General features: G+C 46.0%; 2 protein-coding genes across 2 annotated transcripts in view; both read left to right on the top strand.

Annotated features, from left to right (window-relative positions):
• Positions 1 to 18,518, top strand: part of LOC144486399 (uncharacterized) — a 51,180-nt gene that overhangs the window by 23,884 nt on the left and 8,778 nt on the right. The window lies entirely within an intron of this gene.
• On the top strand, positions 11,730 to 17,867 carry LOC144486396 (uncharacterized). Its single transcript, XM_078204431.1, is given in 4 exon segments — positions 11,730 to 11,804; positions 12,691 to 13,018; positions 13,021 to 13,171; positions 16,689 to 17,867. Coding segments are annotated over 4 exon segments (1,578 nt in total). The 3' UTR covers positions 17,713 to 17,867.

Here is an 18,518-nt window from a genome sequence, read left to right as displayed (position 1 = left end):
AATCTGTGTGTTTTGTTTGTTTTCTGTGGATGTTTGTAGATATGTTTTATCATTGTTTTGGGCTACATTTGTTAAGGTTTATCTTTCTGGTGAATTAACCTCACCTTGAGTCTTTAATTAAAGGCATTTTTGGAAGTTTAAAAACAGAATCACAAGAACACTTCAGTAATTAATTTTGGTTATTGTTGTTGTAAAGCACATGTTAAGTTTCTCTGTTTGTGTGTGGATGATATTTGTGGGATGAACGTTTCAAGCTTTGAGGTTTTCTGTCTGTGATTTAAATCAAACAGATTATTAAAAAAGGAAGTGTGATCAATAAAACTTTTTTTGTTCAGAAGTTATGAACCTGGAGCCATATTTACTGGCCAGAGACAGGATTCCAGGATATTTTCCTAAACATGTGGGAATTTTAATCCGGATACAATTCACCCATGTGAGAAAGAGAGTTTTAATTTGTAATGGTTATTTAAAATTTGACACATGTGAAATGATTCTGACCAATCCTGTGTTGGATTGATCTTGGGTTAAACTTCCTGTCAGGTCCAAAGATTTATTCCTAACGCAAGTAACACAAAGAAAAGGAAAATTCTGGAATTGGATACTGAAGAAAAGAGTTTAAAAAGAGAGAGCATTAAATAGAAATGATTCCCAGACCATGTGGTCATTAGATTAAAACAAAGGAAGAGTGCTGACATCCATTTGAGAACTTTTAATCCACCCCATTTCTAACTAAGGGAGTCTATGTACAAAGAAAACCCAAGAAAGAGCCCCCCCCCCCCCCCCCCCGAAGTGGGGTCTGGAAAGCATCATGATGAGGGCACCTGTCCATGAGATGATCACAAAGCTCCATAATGCCCAGATACTAATTTTATTGAACCTATAATGTATGTAATCTATCACCATTCTGATTGGATTGTGTCCAGCCGGGATGGGCTGAGTAACTGGATAAGAATTGATGATATTCTTTGTTGGGTGGAGTTGCACATGGTCAGCCCCTGTGGCTTCTCCCCGCTGGCGTAACTCAATAAACTGTTTGTCGATTGAATCAGGCACAACACACTGGGTACATTACCACTTCATCCTTGGGGGTGGTCTGATAGGCCGTGGTCCAGACTAAATGTGGCCTTTGGGGGGCCTTTCATGAATCACATGTGTTTGGTCATTGTAAATGTGCATTCAAAATGGTTGGAAGCACAGATCATGAGTAATATTCCAGCTCCTGTGACAATAGAGAAGCTCTGTCAAATTTTCACAAGCCCTGGGTTACCAGATTGGCTTGTTTCAGATAACAACACTCTGTTTACAAGTGAGGTGTTTCAGGAATTCCTGTAAAGGAATGGTCTACGTCATGTGCGTACTGCACCATTTCATCTGGCTACAAATGGTCTTCATGATGTGGAGATGCTGGCGTTGGACTGGGGTAAACACAGTCAGAAGTTTAACAACAACAGGTTAAAGTCCAATAGGTTTATTTGTTAGCAAATGCATTTGTTAGCTCGTGGCATTTGCTAACAAATGAACCTGTTGGACTTTAACCTGGTGTTGTTAAACTTCTTACTGTACAAATGGTCTCGCAGAAAGAGCTGTTCAAAGTCTGAAGGAGGGATTGAAAAGAATGGCAGGCGATACTTTAGGAACAAGCTCTCAAGATTTTTGTTCCAGTTTCGCATCACACCACAATCCACAACCGGACTCTCCTGTGGAATTTTTTGGTCGAAGGTTGAAGTCTCATCTGGATCTGCTTCATCCAGATCTCAGAGCAAAAGTGAGCAGGAGACAAGAGAAGCAGAAGGAGGGACACGACTGCCACGCCAAAGAGAGGCAGTTCAAACCGGGTGATCAGGTTTACATCAGAAACTTTGGGAGTAACCAAAGGTGGTTACCGGGAATAATTTTAAACCAAAGTGGTCCAGTATCTTGGGTGGTGAGACTGTAAAACGGAAGAGTTGTTCGCAGACACCAAGACCATATTCGCTTGTGGTGTGACCCCGAGTCAGGAACAGTTTCAGAGTCAGCAACCATTACAGAGAACATGGCAGAGGGTCATGCTGCTGTGGATGTTCACCAGGAAATGGTTCCAGCTTTGCCAGTTGACTCTGCTGTGGGAGTGGAAGAGGAATGTTCATGTACAGATTCTCAAACTCCCTCTTCACCTCCCATTCCAGAAACACCATTACAAGATTTACCAGTGGTATTGTACAGGTCGCAATGCAACCACAAAGCTCCTGACAGACTTCCGTATTGTTAAAGACATTACTTTGTTGTATTTCTGTCCTGATGGGGGATTGAAATTTAAGGGGAGGAGAAGTGTTACAGAGTGTTCTTCACAACCTCTCTCCCTTCTGAGCACGTGCAGGCTTTGGGCGGGGTTTCAGTCTGCAAGTCCAGGCTGGTTCCAATGCTCCTGTTTCCTTTTGTTTGCCAATGATTTTTAAACTTTGTTATTTATTTATATAAAGAACATCCTGCTTTTAACAATGCATTTGACTACCTTATTTGTGACTGAAGTTCCCACAATTGTAAAGCAGGAGATTAGTTAAATGGACAGCCTGAATTGAGAGACAATTAAAGAATAAATGATTCATTAATACAGATGTTAGGCTGGAAATGTAAATTTGAACACAAAAGTTTATAACGTTTAGAATTATAAAGATATAAAGAATGGTTAAAATGCTGTGAGAATTATAAAATGTTCCCTTCTGAAGCCAACAGAATAGAAAAAACAGATAACAAGACTTGTTAGGATGGCCTGGTGGCACACTGGTTAGCTCTGCTGCCTCACAGCGCCAGGGACCTGGGTTTGATTCCCGGCTTGGGTGACTCTGTGGAGTTTGCACGTTGTTCCCGTGTCTGCCTGGTTTTCTTCCGGGTGCTCTGGTTTCCTCCCACAGTCCGAAAGATGTGCTGGTTAGGTGCATTGACCATGCTAAATTCTCCCTCAGTGTACCCGAACAGATGCCAGAGTGCGGTGACTGGGGGATTTTCCCAGGAACTTCATTTATTAGTGTCACAAGTCGGCTTACATTAACACTGCATTGAAGTTACTCTGAAAACCAGCATGTCTTTCGGACTGTGGGAGGAAACCGGAGCACCCGAAGGAAACCCACGCAGACACGGGGAGAATGTGCATACTGTGACCCAAGCCGGGAGTCGAACCCAGGTCCCTGGCGCTGTGAGGCAGCAGTGCAAACCACTGTGCCCTTCAGAGAGGTGTTGGGAGCTGTTGATTTTACAAGTTATCCATGTTTTCGGAGCCATCACTTCATGTCCTGGTCTGAAAAGGATAGAGAGAAATCTGTTCATAAGATCTTGGAGCAGAATTAGGCCATTTGGCCCATCGAGTCTGCTCCGTCATTCGATCATGGCTGATATGCTCCTCATCCCCATGTTCCTGCCTTCTCCCCATAACCGTTCATAAGTTCATATGTTCAATTGTTAAAGCTAAACTTTCTCCTTTTACTGTTAATCGATACTGTCCTTTTTTATCTTTGACTTGTTACATTTTTAATGGTTAATAAACTTACTGAATCACCGTTTAAAGTATTCTTTCCAGCCACATGGTTAAGTCACTGGAACCTGGTGTGATTTACAGTTATGGAGTTATTGTAAACAAGAGAACCTCATAAATCTTAGTTCAAATAAATCAAAGTTCTCACAAATGGAATGCTGTCCTTTATTCTGAGAGAAATTGAACAGAGAAGTAGATATTATGCTTCAGTTATACAGGGCGTTGCTGAAACTGCATCTTGAACACTGGGTGCAGTTTTGTCTCCTATTAAACAAAGGATCGTAGGATCCCTGCAGTACAGACAGAGGCCGTTCTGCCCATTGAGTCTGTACCAAACACCATCCCACCCAGGCCCTATTCCCACAACCCCACACATTTACCCTGCTAATCCCCCTGACACAAGGGTCAATTTAGCATAGCCAATCAACCTAACCCGCACATCTTTGGACTGTGGGAGGAAACTGGAGCACCCGCAGGAAACCCACGCAGACACGGGGAGAATGTCCAAACTCCACACAGACAGTGAATCGGACCAGGGACCCAGGAATTGAACTTGGGTCCCTGGCGCTGTGAGGCAGCAGTGCTAACCACTGTTCTGCCGTGCTGCCCCATTTTATAAATACCATGGAAGCAGTTCAGAGGAGATTTACTAGATTGACTCCCATCCAGTAGTGTGAAATGTTAACTCTGTTTCTCTCTCCACAGATGCTGCCAGACCTGCTGCGTTTTTCCAGTTCTTTCTGTATTTATTTTAGATCAACCTGTAGTGGTAGGAAAAACACTATTTACTATCCAGGATTAAATAAATGTCCTTCATCAGCTTTTGTGGATCATTTCAGTGGAAATGTGCTCTCCCAGGCTCAAAGAGCATCAGCCCACTGGAAGCAAAGTTGTGAGACCAGCCAGTCCAGCAGAAAGAAACCCTCCGACCCTCCCACTTCACCAACTGTCAGAATGAACATGGTTCAGTCCTGGATGTGATCAACAGCAGCAAGAACAGCAGAATCCAACCCCTGTCATCACTTGTGAACTTGCTGGTGTCTCCGCAGGCTGGATGACTGAGTGAATCCCTTCCCACACACACAGCAGGTGAACGGTCTCTCCCCAGTGTGAACTCGCTGGTGTTCCTGCAGGTTGGATGATGTTCTAAATCTCTTTGTGCAGTGAGAGCAGCTGAACGGTCTCTCCTCAGTGTGAATGCGCTGGTGGATAACCAGATCCCCAGAACGTTTGAAACTACTTCCACAGTCAGAGCATTTAAAGGGTCTCTCCTGGGTGTGAGTGAGATTGTGACTCAGCAGGCTGGATGAATGAGTGAATGCCTTCCCACACACAGAGCAGGTGAACGGTCTCTCCCTGGTGTGAATTCGCTGGTGCTCCCGCAGGTGGGATAACGTTCTAAATCTCTTTGTGCAGTGAGAGCAGCTGAACGGTCTCTCCCCAGTGTGAATCCGCTGGTGGATCATCAGTTCCCGAGAGCTTTTGAAACCACTTCCACAGTCAGAGCATTTAAAGGGTTTCTCATTGCTGTGAGTGACTTTGTGTTTTGACAGATTGGATAACTGCATAAATCCTTTCCCACATACCAAGCAGATGAATGGTCTCTCTCCAGTGTGAACGCGCTGGTGTCTCTGCAGATCGGGTAAATGAGCGAATCCGTTCCCACACTCAAAGCAGATGAACGCTCTTTCTCCAGTGTGAACCAGTCGATGTCGCTGCAGATGATATAACCGAGTGAATCCCTTCCCACACACAGAACAGGTGTGCGGCTTCTCTCCAGTGTGAATACGTCGATGGGTTTGCAGCTCAGAGGGGGTTTTGCAACCCTTCCCACAGTCCCCACATTTCCACGGTTTCTCCATGGTGCAGGTATCCTTGTGTTGCTCCAGGTTTGACCATCAGTTGAAGTCTCACACAGAACAATATTATGGTGCCCTGCTGTGATGGGGCAATATTGTTTACGGCCGTGTAACTGGGAAGCTCTTTCCACAGTCAATGCACGGGAAAATCTCAGTTGATTGTGTGTGTGTGTGTGTGTGTGTGTGTCAGTCCTGTTCCAGTCACACTGATGTTTAAAGACTGCTAAAGCAGACAGAACAGAGAAACATTTCTCCTTCTGGGTTCAAAGGCCAATAGCATTCAGGTCCTGATGAATTGAGTGACTCTGTCAGATGTGGACGTGATGTTTGATTCGAGATTTCTGTCTGTAAAATCCTCACCTTCTGATATCCTGTAAAAGGAGTTAACAAAATTCATCACTTTCAATTGAGGATAGAAATTCAGAACAGACAATTCTAGTTTCCATGGAACATTCTTTCCTCTCTCAATCCCAAAAGCCTCCTTCCTGTCCTGGACACAGAGAGCTGAAAATCTCCATGCAGGCTGGCAAACAGGTACATGTCTATCTGACCGGCCGAACAATGTGTGGAATGTACAGACTGGATTCACTTCCTTTTCCTTCAGTTGCTGCAAGTCCCCAATTTCCCCCAGAATGAGAAAAGAAGTGGAAGGGGGGAGCATATTCTGTTACTTTGTTCTTTATTGTCAATGTCTGGCTGGGGTTGTTCCCCTTGGAACAAAGGAGGTTGAGGGGAGATTTGATAGAGGTGGACAAGATTCTGACAGGTTTAGATAAGGTGGACAAAGAAAAGCTGTTCCCATTAGCTGATGGGACAAGGACGAGGGGGGACACAAATTTCTTGTTTTGGGTCAGGGATGCAAGGGGGGGTGTGGCGGAGGGGGGGGGGGGTGGGATGGAGGGGTATGGGGGGGGAGATGTGAGGAAGAATATTCTGATGCAGCGAATGTTAATGACCTGGAACTCGCTGCCTATGAGGGTGGAGGAAGTGGAGACAATAAACAATTAAAAAGGAAATTGGATGGGCATTTGGGATGTTCCAAACAGAACGAAGAACAAAGAAAATTACAGCACAGAAACAAGCCCTTTGGCCCTCCAAGCCTGGAGCAACCATGCTGCCCGTCTGAACTAAAACCCCCTACCCTTCCGGGGACCATATCCCTCTATTAACAGGGGGTTGGAGTTTAAGAGCCGTGGGGTTATGCTGCAACTGTACAGGACCTTGGTGAGACCCCATTTGGAATATTGTGTGCAGTTCTGGTCAACTCACTATAAGAAGGATGTGGAAGCGCTGGAAAGAGTGCAGAGGAGATTTACCAGGATGCTGCCTGGTTTGGAGGGTAGGTCTTATGAGGAAAGGTTGAGCGAGCTAGGGCTGTTCTCTCTGGAGCGGAGGAGGCTGAGGGGAGACTTAATAGAGGTTTCTAAAATGATGAAGGGGATAGATAGAGTGAACGTTCAAAGACTATTTCCTCGGGTGGATGGAGCTATTACAAGGGGGCATTACTATAGGGTTCATGGTGCGAGATATAGGAAGGATATCAGAGGTAGGTTCTTTACGCAGAGAGTGGTTGGGCTGTGGAATGGACTGCCTGCAGTGATAGTGGAGTCAGACACTTTAGGAACATTTAAGCGGTTATTGGATAGGCACATGGAGAGCACACCAGGATGATAGGGAGTGGGATAGCTTGATCTTGGTTTCAGATAAAGCTCGGCACAACATTGTGGGCCGAAGGGCCTGTTCTGTGCTGTACTGTTCTATTATTCCTATGCTATTCATGTATTTGTCAAGATACATCTTAAAAGTCACTATCGTATCTGTTTACACTATCTTCCCCGGCAACGAGTTCCAGGCACTCACCACCCTCTGTGTAAAAAACCTGCCTTGTACATCTCCTTTAAACCTTGCCCCGCGCACCTTAAACCAATGCCCCCTAGTAATTGACTCTTCCACCCCGGGAAAAAGCTTCTGATTATCCACTCTGTCCATGCCCCTCATAATCTTGTGGACTTCTTTCAGGTCGCCCCCCCCTCAACCTCTGTTGTTCCAGTGAGAACAAACCAAGTTTCTCCAACCTCTCCTCATAGCTAATGCCCTCCACACCAGGCAACATCCTGATAAATATTTTCCGTACCCTCTCCAAAGCCTCCACATCCTTCTGGTAGTGTGGTGACCAGAATTGAACACTAGATTCCAAGTGCGGTCCAACTAAGGTTCTATAAAGCTGCAACATGACTTACCAATTTTTAAACTCAATGCCCCGGCCGATGAAGGCAAGCATGCCATATGCCTTCTTGACTATCTTCTCCACCTGCATTGCCACTTTCAATGACCTGTGTACCTGTACACCTAGATCCCTCGGCCTATGAATACTCTTAAGGGTTCTGCCATTTACTGTATATTTCCCATCTGTATTAGACCTTCCAAAATGCATTACCTCACATTTGTCCGGATTAAACTTCATCGGCCATCTCTCCGCCCAAGTCTCCAACTGATCCATATCCTGCTGTATCATCTGCTGGTCCCCATCGCTATCCGCAATTCCACCAAACTTTGTGTCGTCCACAAACTTACCAATCAAACCAGTTACATTTTCCTCCAAATCATTTATATATATTACAAACAGCAAAAGTCCCAGCACTGATCGCTGAGGAATGTCACTTGTCACAGCCCTCCATTCAGAAATGTACCTTTGCACTGCCAACCTCTGTTTCCTTCTGACTAAATATCTCTAAGCTTCCTAACACCCTGTCACTCTGTGACATTTGAAACCAGGTATTCGCAAAAAGACTCAAAGAGCATCAGCCCACTGGAGGCTGAGACCAGCTAGTCCAACACAAAGAAACCCTCTGACCCTTCCCATTGACCAACTGTGAGAATGAACAAAATGCAGTCCTGGATGTAATTGAGAGCAGAAACAATAACAGCAGAATCCAACCCCTCGTGCACTTGCTGGTGTCTCAGCAGCCGGGATGAAACTCTGAAACCCTTCCCACACTGAGAGCAGGTGAACGGCCTCTCCCCAGTGTGGACTCGCTGGTGAGTCTGCAAGTCAGATGACTGAGCAAATCCCTTTCCACACTGAGAGCAGGTGAATGGTTTCTCCCCAGTGTGAACTCGCTGGTGTCTCTGCAGGTGGGTTAACAGAGTGAATCCCTTCCCACACTGAGAGCAGGTGAACGGCCTCTCCCCTGTGTGACGTAGCTGGTGTCTCTGCAGGTCGGCTGACTGAGTGAATTCTTGCCCACACTGAGAGCAGGTGAACGGTCTCTCCCCAGTGTGAAGCCGTTCGTGTGTCCGCAGGGTGGATGACTGAGTGAATCCCTTCCCACACTGAGAGCAGGTGAACGGCCTTTCCCCAGTGTGAACTCGCTGGTGTCTCTGCAGGTGGGATGACCGAGTGAATCCCTTCCCACACTGAGAGCAGGTGAATGGCCTCTCCCCAGTGTGAACTCGCTGGTGTCTCTGCAGGTCAGATACCTGACTGAATCCCTTCCCACATTGAGAGCAGGTGAATGGCCTCTCCCCAATGTGAACTCGCTGGTGTATCTGTAAACTGGGTAAATGATTAAATCCCTTCTCACACTGAGAGCAGATGAATGGCCTCTCCCCAGTGTGGCTGCGCCGATGAGCTTCCAGCTTAGATGGGGCTCTGTATCCCTTCCCACAGTCCACACATTTCCATGGTTTCTCCATGGTGCAGGTGTCCTTACGTCTCTCTTGAGTGGACAATTCGTTGAAACTTCGTCCACACACAGAACAAGATTACAGTCTCTCCCCGCTGTGAATGGTGTGATATTTATTCAGACTGTGTAACTGGTTAAAGCTCTTTAGTCAGTGCATTGGAACACTCTCACTCGAGTGTGGCAGTGTGTTGATGCTTTTTCACTCACACTGACATTTCAAATCTTTTCAAATCGACAGACTGGACAATCATTTCTCCTTCTGGATTCAAAATCCGATGATATTGAGGTCCCAAGGAATAAGACTCTGTCAGATCTAGACGTGACGTTTGAGATTTCGGCCTGTGATTCCTCTTTCAATATCCTGTAAAATGAGTTTCCAAAAGTCATCAGTGTCAGTACAGGATAGAAATTCAGAACAGACAATTTCTATGGAACATTCTTTCCTCTCTCATTCCCCAAAAGCTGGAAATCTCCATCCCACACACTCTCTCCCCATTCTCAGCAGGTCTGGCAGCATCTGTATGGAGAGAAAAGAACTGATGTTTCAGAGCTTTGACAAAGGGTCATCTAGACAAGAAACATCAGCTCTTTTCTCTCCTTACAGATGCTGCCAGACCTGCTGAGATTTTCCAGCATTTTCTCTCTTGGTTTCAGATTCCAGCATCCGCAGTAATTTGCTTTTATAAGGCTGCAGATACCTCCTCCCAAGTAACATGCGTGTGCCCAAGACATCACCACTTGTTTCCCTTATTTCTTTAGCACCCATGGTGCTCTCCGCAGTAAACACAGAGGAGAAGTATTCATTAAAAATCTCACCCATCTCCTGTGGCTCCACACACAGATGGCCATACTGATTTTTAAGGTGATCTATTCTCTCTCTAGCCACCCTTTTACTCTTAATATAGCTATGGAACCTCTTGGAATTTTCTGTAATCTTACCTGCCAGATCCATATCATACCCTCTTTTTGTCCTCCTGATTTCCCTCTTCAGTATTTTCTTACACTTTTTATAGTCAGAGTGATTCACTTGTCCCCAATTGCCTAAACCCAATGTCTGCTTCCTTCTTTTACCTGACCAGAGCCTCAATGTCCCTTGTCTGCCAGAGATCCCTAAATTTACCATTCTTTGCCTTCATCTTAACAGGAATATACTGCCCCTGGACTCTTGATATCACACTTTTAAAACCTCCCATTTGCCAGTCATTCCTTTCCCTTCAAACAAACTCACCGAATCGACATCTGCTCGATCCTGCCTAATGCCCACAAAAGTGGCCCTGCTCCTGTTTAGGGCCTTGACCTGTGGACCTGTCCCATCTTTTTCCAGAACTATTTTGAAACTATTGGTGCTCCCAATAGTGCTCCCTGACTGACATTTCAGTCACTTGCTCGACCTCATTTCTTAACTGTCTAATAGAAAGTGAGTCCAGGAATTGATGATGAAAAATAAGGAGCTGGGAGATGAATTGAACAAGTATTTTGCCTCGGTGTTCACAATAGAGGACACAGTTAAAACTCAGAAACAGCTGGAAATCAGAAAACAGAAGTGTGGGATGAACTCTGAAAAAGCACAATTCCCAGGGAAGTAGTCCTCAGCAAACTGTTGGAGCTGTGGGCTGATGAGTCCTCGGGTCCTGCTGAGCTTCATTCTCGGGTCTTAACAGAGTGAGATAGTTGATGTGTAGTTCAATTTTCTAAAATTCCCCATCGGGAATTGGATAAAGGGAAACCGGTGGATGCGCTGTACTTAGATTTCCAGAAGACATTTGATGAGGTGCCACATGAAAGGTTATTGCAGCAAATAAAAATTCATGCTGTGGGGATAACATATTGGCGTGGATAGAAGATTGGCTAACAGCAAACAGTGGGCAGAAATGGATCATTTTCTGGTTTGAGAGAGAGAGAGACCTGGGCCAATCTTTCCAGAGTCTGCAGCCTCCCTGGATTCACTTCCTTTATCTTCAGTTGCTGCAGGTCCCCAATTTCCCCCAGAATGAGAGAAGAAATGGAAAGGGGGAGAAAAGGAAGTGTTTTACTCACAGATGTTGATGTTGTTCAATTTTCTAAAGTTCCCCATCGGGAATTGGATAAAGGAAACCGTCCGTCGCCATTCCCCGCACTGCGCATGCTTCAGGTCCCGCCCCTCATTCACTCAGATTGGTTGGAGGACCAGCCGCTCCTCTTCCTATTGGTCCGGAGCTGCCGTCAATCAGTCTCCGGGCATTGTGATGTGGAGCATGCGCAGTGTCATTGCTGTCCTTGGCGCTTGTTTGTCCCGGAGAAGCGGAGTCAGCGTTAGGCGGTGGCTGGGAGGATTTGGAAACACTTTGTGGATCCGCAAACCCTTCAGAATCATTGTCAGCTCCCTGGTTGAATCTTAAATTCCCTCTGATGTGGCACAGCAAGCCACTCAGTTGTACCCAACTAGTACTTCTCCTCCCACAGACCAGGCATAGGCCTTGACACGGGAAACGGCCTTGTCGACCCTGCAAAGTCAGATTTAGAAAATAAATATTTGAACCTGGTTGTAAACAGCCTGCTTCAGCACCAGAGTGGGATGGTGTCAGTGTCCACGGGGTGGAGTTTGTATCGTGAACTGAAGACAATCGTTTCATGTTTCTCACTCTTTAAATGGAGGAAACTTCTCCTAATCCAGGACAGGATCTCAGTCCAGTCGCGATGCTGTGTGACTTTGAGGTGATGATGTTCACATTCACCTGTGAACCTGGTCTTTCTAAATGGTGGAAGTTGAGGGTTTGGGGGTTTCTGTCTGGTTGTAGATGTATCCTTTCCTTCACCTCTTCTCCTCCCACATCTCTTAATCCCGCCCATCCGCTGCCTCTTCACCTTGAAGCTCTGGTCTTGTATAGGTTCAGACTGGCTCAAAGGTTCCCTTCCCTGAAGGACATTAGTGAACCAGTTGAGTTTTTATGACAATCCATCAGTTTTCTTGGTCTCTTTTTCCCAGTGCCGGCCCCACAAATTACCAGATTCATTCAGCTCCATTTCACAACCTGCCTTTGTGTTTTTGTGGGTTCTCTCTCACTCCCTTTTTTCTTTTTTAAATCAATTTCACAGCATATTCAAAGGTGAGGATTTGCAGTCGGAAAACTGAAACCAAACATCACATCAGGATCTGACAGAGTCGCCCAATTTATCGTAATATGCGTATCATTGGATTTTGAACATGGAAGGAAAAAGCATCGCTCACAGTGGGGAGAAACTGTACACGTGTTCCGTGTGTGGACGAGGATTCAGCCATTTATCTGGCCTGTCAAAACATAAATGCAGTCACAACGGAGAGAAATTGTGGAAATGTGAGTATTGTGGCAAGGGATTCAGTTCCCCATCAGAGCTGGAAATTCATCGACGGTGTCACACTGGGGAGAGACCGTTCACCTGCTCCGAGTGTGGGAAAGGATTCACTCAGTTGTCCCACCTGGTGAGACACCAGCGAATTCACACTGGAGAGAGACCATTCACCTGCTCTGTGTGCAAGGTGGGATTCACTCAGTCAGCCCACCTGGTGTCACACCAGCGAGTTCATACCGGAGAGAGACCGTTCACCTGCTCCGAGTGCAAAATGGGATTCACTCAGTCAACCCACCTGGTGACACACCAGCGAGTTCACACTGGGGAGAGACCATTCACCTGCTCCGAGTGTGGGAAGAAATTCAGCCGGTCGTTTCACCTCCTGATTCATCAGCGAATTCACTCTGGAGAGAGACCATTCACCTGCTCTGAGTGTGAGAAGGCTTTCATTACATCAACAGAACTGTTGACACACCAACGGATTCACACTGAGGATAACCCGTTCACCTGCTCCAAATGTGGGAAGGAATTCGCTAACTCTTCGAACCTGATCTGCCATCAACGGATTCACACTGACGAGAGACCTTTTAAATGCCCAGACTGTGGAAAGTGCTTTAAAAGTTTTGGGAACTTGATGACCCATCAACGGGCTCACACTCGAGTCCGTTCAGATGCTTTCACTGTGGGACTGAGTTCAGACAATCATCTCCTCTCACTGTAAACCAGCGAGTTCACACTGGGGAGAAACCATTCATCTGCTTCAAGTGTGGGAAAGGATTCAATCAGTCATCCAACGTGCTGACACACCAGCCAGATTGGAGTTTGCTGTTAATCACATCCAGAACTGAACTATATTTATTGGGCTCTGATGTTAACCATATCCAGAGCAGATTATAAAAAATTTTTAAAATCAACTTTGCTTTAATTTTTGAATGACTTGAATGCTTGAAACCTGTCTTAGAATTCTCTTCATTAACTGGACCATCAATGTGAGGGGAATTAGCATCTTCTGTAATTCCAGAACCAAGAGACACTGATTACCCAGGGATGTTGTTCTGTAATTTACACTATCCCCCAGCAGGGCTCTTCACCCAGGCTGACAAGAGGCAGCTCCGTGTTAGTGATTTGTCATTGCTGCTGTTCCAAATGTTGTTCAATGTAGACTCAAGTTTAGAGAAAGGAGTGGAAATGGGTCCTCAGAACTGCTCACTGTCCCTGGAGGGTAATGGTTACTTGAATTTCTCAAACATTGTGGTTTGTAAAGACACTGTTATTTCATCTCCAGTATTAGTCAGAATGGGCTGTATTCTCCACATGATCCGGCTGGAATTATCTGTGTGGGTCTGTGTCTATGAATGAAGATGTCTGTCTGGGTGTGGGTGTGTGTCTATGAATGAAGATATCTGTCTGGGTGTGGGTGTGTGTCTATGAATGAAGATGTCTGTCTGGGTGTGGGTGTGTGTCTATGAATGAAGATGTCTGTCTGGGTGTGGGTGTGTGTCTATGAATGAAGATGTCTGTCTGGGTGTGGGTGTGTGTCTATGAATGAAGATGTCTGTCTGGGTGTGGGTGTGTGTCTATGAATGAAGATGTCTGTCTGGGTGTGGGTGTGTGTCTATGAATGAAGATGTCTGTCTGGGTGTGGGTGTGTGTCTATGAATGAAGATGTCTGTCTGGTTGTGGGTGTGTCTCTATGTTTGCCCATGTCTGTGTAAGAGACAGGGAGAGACAGTGTGTTTGGATCTCTGTGTTTGGATATCTTTATGTGCTGCTCCGTCTTAGATGGTTCCTCTCAAAGCTTCCTCTCCGGGTGATTTGAATAGAATCATTCAGAGATTCTTCATCCTGGGTGAATCCACAGGCTGACCATGTGCTGTGTAAAACCTGACATCCACACCACCAGACCCCACTTTTCCTGGAACAACATCAAGTGTTTGCTGCTTTCCTGATCCTTCCTTTTCCCTCCCTTCTCAATTATATCACTTCTCATGATTCTGAATTTCAGAGAGGACAGACTCATCCCACTGAATGTCCTCCAAGGACAACCGCCTCATCTCAGGAATCAATCCAGTGAAATTTAGTTGCACAAAGACAGTGAGCAGATAGAACAAAGACCAAAAGAGGGAAATAGATAGAGACACAGAGACTGTTCGAGTGAAAGAGACTGAGCGAGAGTTACAGTCATAGTCATACAGTGCAGAAAACACCCTTCGACCCACAGAGTCTGCACCAACAATAGCTACCACTAAACCCCATGCTAATCCTATTTTCCAGCACTTGTCCCATATCCTTACCTGAATGCTATAATATTTCAAGTGCTCATCCAAATACTTTTTAAAGGTTGTTAAGTTTCCAGCCTCCACTACCTTCCCAGGCAGTTTATTACAGATTCCCACCACCCTCTGATTTTTTTTTCTCAACTCTCCTCTGACTCTCTTGCCAGGCACCCTAAAGCTATGTCCCCTCATGATTGACCCCTCAACCAAGGGTTCTACTCACCCGGTCCATATCCTTCATAATCTTATTCACCAGTCATGTCCCCCTCAGCCTTCTCTGCTCTAAACACTCCAAACCTATCCAGTCTCCTTATAGCTCAAATGTTCCATCCCAGGCAACATCCTGGTGAATCTCCTCTGTACCCCCTCCAGTGCAATCACATCCTTCCTGGAGTGAGGTGACTAGAACTGCACACGGTACTCCAGCTGTGGCCTAACCAACATTCTGTACACCTCCAACATTATCTCCTTGTTCTTATACTGTATGCCACGACTGATAAAAGCAAGTGTCTCATATGCCTTCTTATCTATTCTATTCACCTGCTCTGTTACCTTAAGTGAATAAGTACCCCAAGATCCATCTGCTCCTCTGATTTTACCTCGTGTCCTTCCATTCATTCATTATTTCTTTGTCTTGTTACTTCTTCCAAAGTGCATCACTTCGCACTTATCAAGATTAAATACCATATTTTTTTATTAATTTGTGGGACATGGGCGTCGCTAGTTGGCCATCCCGAGTTGCCCTTAAGAAGGTGGTGGTGAGCTACCTTCTTGCATCGCTGCAGCTCGTATGCTGTGGGTTTACCTACAATGTGGTGAGGGAGGGAATTCCAGGATTTTGACCCAGTGACTGTGAAGGAATGGTGATATATTTTGAAATCTACCACTGTTCTGCCCATGTGACCAACCCAACTATGTCGTGCTGCAACCTACGGCAGAATGGGGTAGACTCTAAAAGGACCCTGGGTCTCTGGAATGCTCGTCCAGTGACAATCCCACCACGCACATTGGTAGATGTATCAATTGGTGTAATAATTTTATATAGCAACCCTATAGTTCTGATTGTAATTGGATGATAAAATACAATTTTGTGATGAACATTGTCTCCTTCCTATGGCGGTGCTCTTACCCAGCATTCGCAGCGAGAGAGAATGTGCCGTATTGTCACAATATCAGCCGCTTGCGCAGGCGCAGTACCTGATTCCGCGTGGAGCATGCGCTGTGCGGATTCGGACTGGCCCATGCGCAGTGTGGGTGCTGGAGCTGCAGGGAGGCGGGGAAGTGCAGAGGCTTCAGAAACAGCCAGTGGAGGAGGCCTCAAAACCCAGAATAAGAAACCCCCCCGGGCCCGAGTTTGCACCGACCCGGGGGGTAATTGCAGCAGCTCTAAAATCGGGGAGGTGGTGGTGACATCAGTGACACAGCCTAATGTTCTGGGGACGGGTTCAAATCCCATCATGGAGCTGGGGGGGATTTAATTAGAATTCATAAAACGCTGGAAAATCTGGAATATAATTTCACTTGAGTAACCATTACAGCTGTGAACAATTTAAAAAACCCATCCTGTTTATTCATGGGCATCTGCTGTCTCTCCATAGACTTGTCAACATGCGATTCAGTCTCTAACTGCCCTCCTCAGGGGCAGGAAATAAATGCTGGTCTTGGCAATGAAACCCACATCACATGAAATAGTGAAGGAGAAACACTGATAGACTTGGGTTAATGGCTGTCATCTTTCTCGGGGGCAGGATACAGGCACGGTTATCACTGTCCCTGTGAGAAAATGTGAATTTCTATCCTGGACTGACATTGATAGATTTTGGAGTCTCCTTTTCCAGAGGGTGAGAAGGGGAGGATTTACACACAGTAAACTCAAACCAAGAGAAATATTTGCTTCAATTTTTAACTTTGGACTTTTTTTTTACAGGATATTAGAAGTGCAGGAGTGGAAGGGAGAAAACTCAAACCAAACATCGCATCAGGATCTGACACTATCGCCTAAATTAGTGTAATCTGAATATCATTGGGTTTTGAACATGGAAGGGGAAAGCACGGTTAACAGTGGAGAGAAACCGTACACCTGTTCTGTGTGTGGACGAACATTCAGCCGATCATCTGGCCTGTTGAAACATAAATGCAGTCACAACAGGGAGAAACAATGGAAATGTGGAGACTGTGGGAAGAGATTCAGATTCCCATCTGAACTGAAAACTCATCGACACAATCACACTGGAGAGAGACCATTCACCTGCTCTGAGTGTGGGAAGGGATTCACTACCTCATCCATCTTGCTGACACACCGGCGAGTTCACACTGGGGAGAGACCGTTCACCTGCTCCAAGTGTGGGATGGGATTCATTTGTTCATCCCATCTGCTGAAACACCGGTGGGTTCACACTGGGGAGAGGCCATTCAACTGTCATGAGTGTGGGAAGGGATTCGCTACCTCATCAATCCTGCTGACACACCAGAGAGTTCACACTAGAGAGAGACCATTCAGATGCTCTGATTGTGGGAAGGGATTCCCTACCTCTTCTATCCTGCTGAAACACCAGCGAGTTCACACTGGAGAGAGGCCGTTCACCTGCTCTGATTGTGGGAAGGGATTCACTGATTCATCCGACCTGCTGAAACACCAGAGAATTCATAACGGGGAGAGGCCATTTATCTGCTCCGAGTGTGGGAAGAGATTCACTCAATCATTCAACCTCCTAAAACACCAGCGAGGTCACACCGGAGAGAGGCCGTTCACCTGCTCTGAGTGTGGGAGGGGCTTCAGTCAGTCATTCATCTTGTTGAAACACCAGCGAGTTCACACTGGGGAGAGGCCATTCACTTGCTCCAGTTGTGGGAAGGGATTTATTGATTCATCCACCCTGCAGAGACACCAGCGAGTTCACACCGGGGAGAGACCATTCACCTGCTCTGGTTGTGGTAAGAGATTCAGTCAATCATCCAACCTGGTAAAGCACCAGCGAATTCACACTGGGGACAGGCCATTCACCTGCTCCGTGTGTGGGAAGGGATTCACTCAGTCACCTCACCTGCTGAAACACCAGCGTGTTCACGAGTGACTGCAAGGACTGGAGTTTGTTCTTAATCACATCAAGGTCCTGACTATTTTCATTGGTGCCTGTTTCTGCTGATAAATCCTAGCCCAGTTGGAAGGTTTATATTTTGGGTGGAACTCAAATACACAAGCTTTATGTTCAACACAGTGTGATGAATGCTTTTAATACCTCAAACATGTTAGTTCCATTTGAAGGGCTTCCCCCTCTCCCGTCTCCTCCATCCTCACCTCCAACAAGTGTGAGGAGCTGATGGAGCTTCTTTGTCACCAAGATTGAGACAATCTGATCAGCTGCCTCTGCTCCTTCCCTCTCTTCCATTCGCCCACCGGGCCAAACTGTCTTTAAATTTCTTTCTGGCCTGACTCTTGAACTCATAAATACAAACAGGAAGTGCTGTAAAAACACAGCGAGTCTGACAGCACCTCTGGCGAGAGAAACAGATTTAATGTTTTGGGAGGCACGGTAGCACAGTGGTTAGCACTGCTGCTTCACAGCGCCAGGGACCCAGATTTGATTCCCGGCTTGGGTCACTGTCTGTGTGGAGTTTGCACATTCTCCCCATGTCTGCGTGGGTTTCCTCCGGGTGCTCCGGTTTCCTCCCACATTCTGAAAGACGTGCTGGTTAGGCGCATTGACCCGAACAGCTTGTCTGGACTTGCAGAATCTCACTGGCTGTCCTGTCTGGAGACAATACACATCTCTTTAGCCTGTGCTTAATGCTCCCTCCATTCACATTGTTTGTACCTTTAAGACTTGATTATCTGTAAAGACTGCATTCCAATCATTATTCTGTAAATTGAGTTTGTGTC

This window comes from Mustelus asterias, unplaced genomic scaffold (assembly GCF_964213995.1).
Source record: "Mustelus asterias unplaced genomic scaffold, sMusAst1.hap1.1 HAP1_SCAFFOLD_331, whole genome shotgun sequence".
In the NCBI taxonomy this organism is placed as follows: Eukaryota; Metazoa; Chordata; class Chondrichthyes; order Carcharhiniformes; family Triakidae; genus Mustelus; species Mustelus asterias.
The sequence above is the reverse complement of the archived record's forward strand: the minus strand, read 5'-3'. Positions and strand labels throughout refer to the sequence as shown.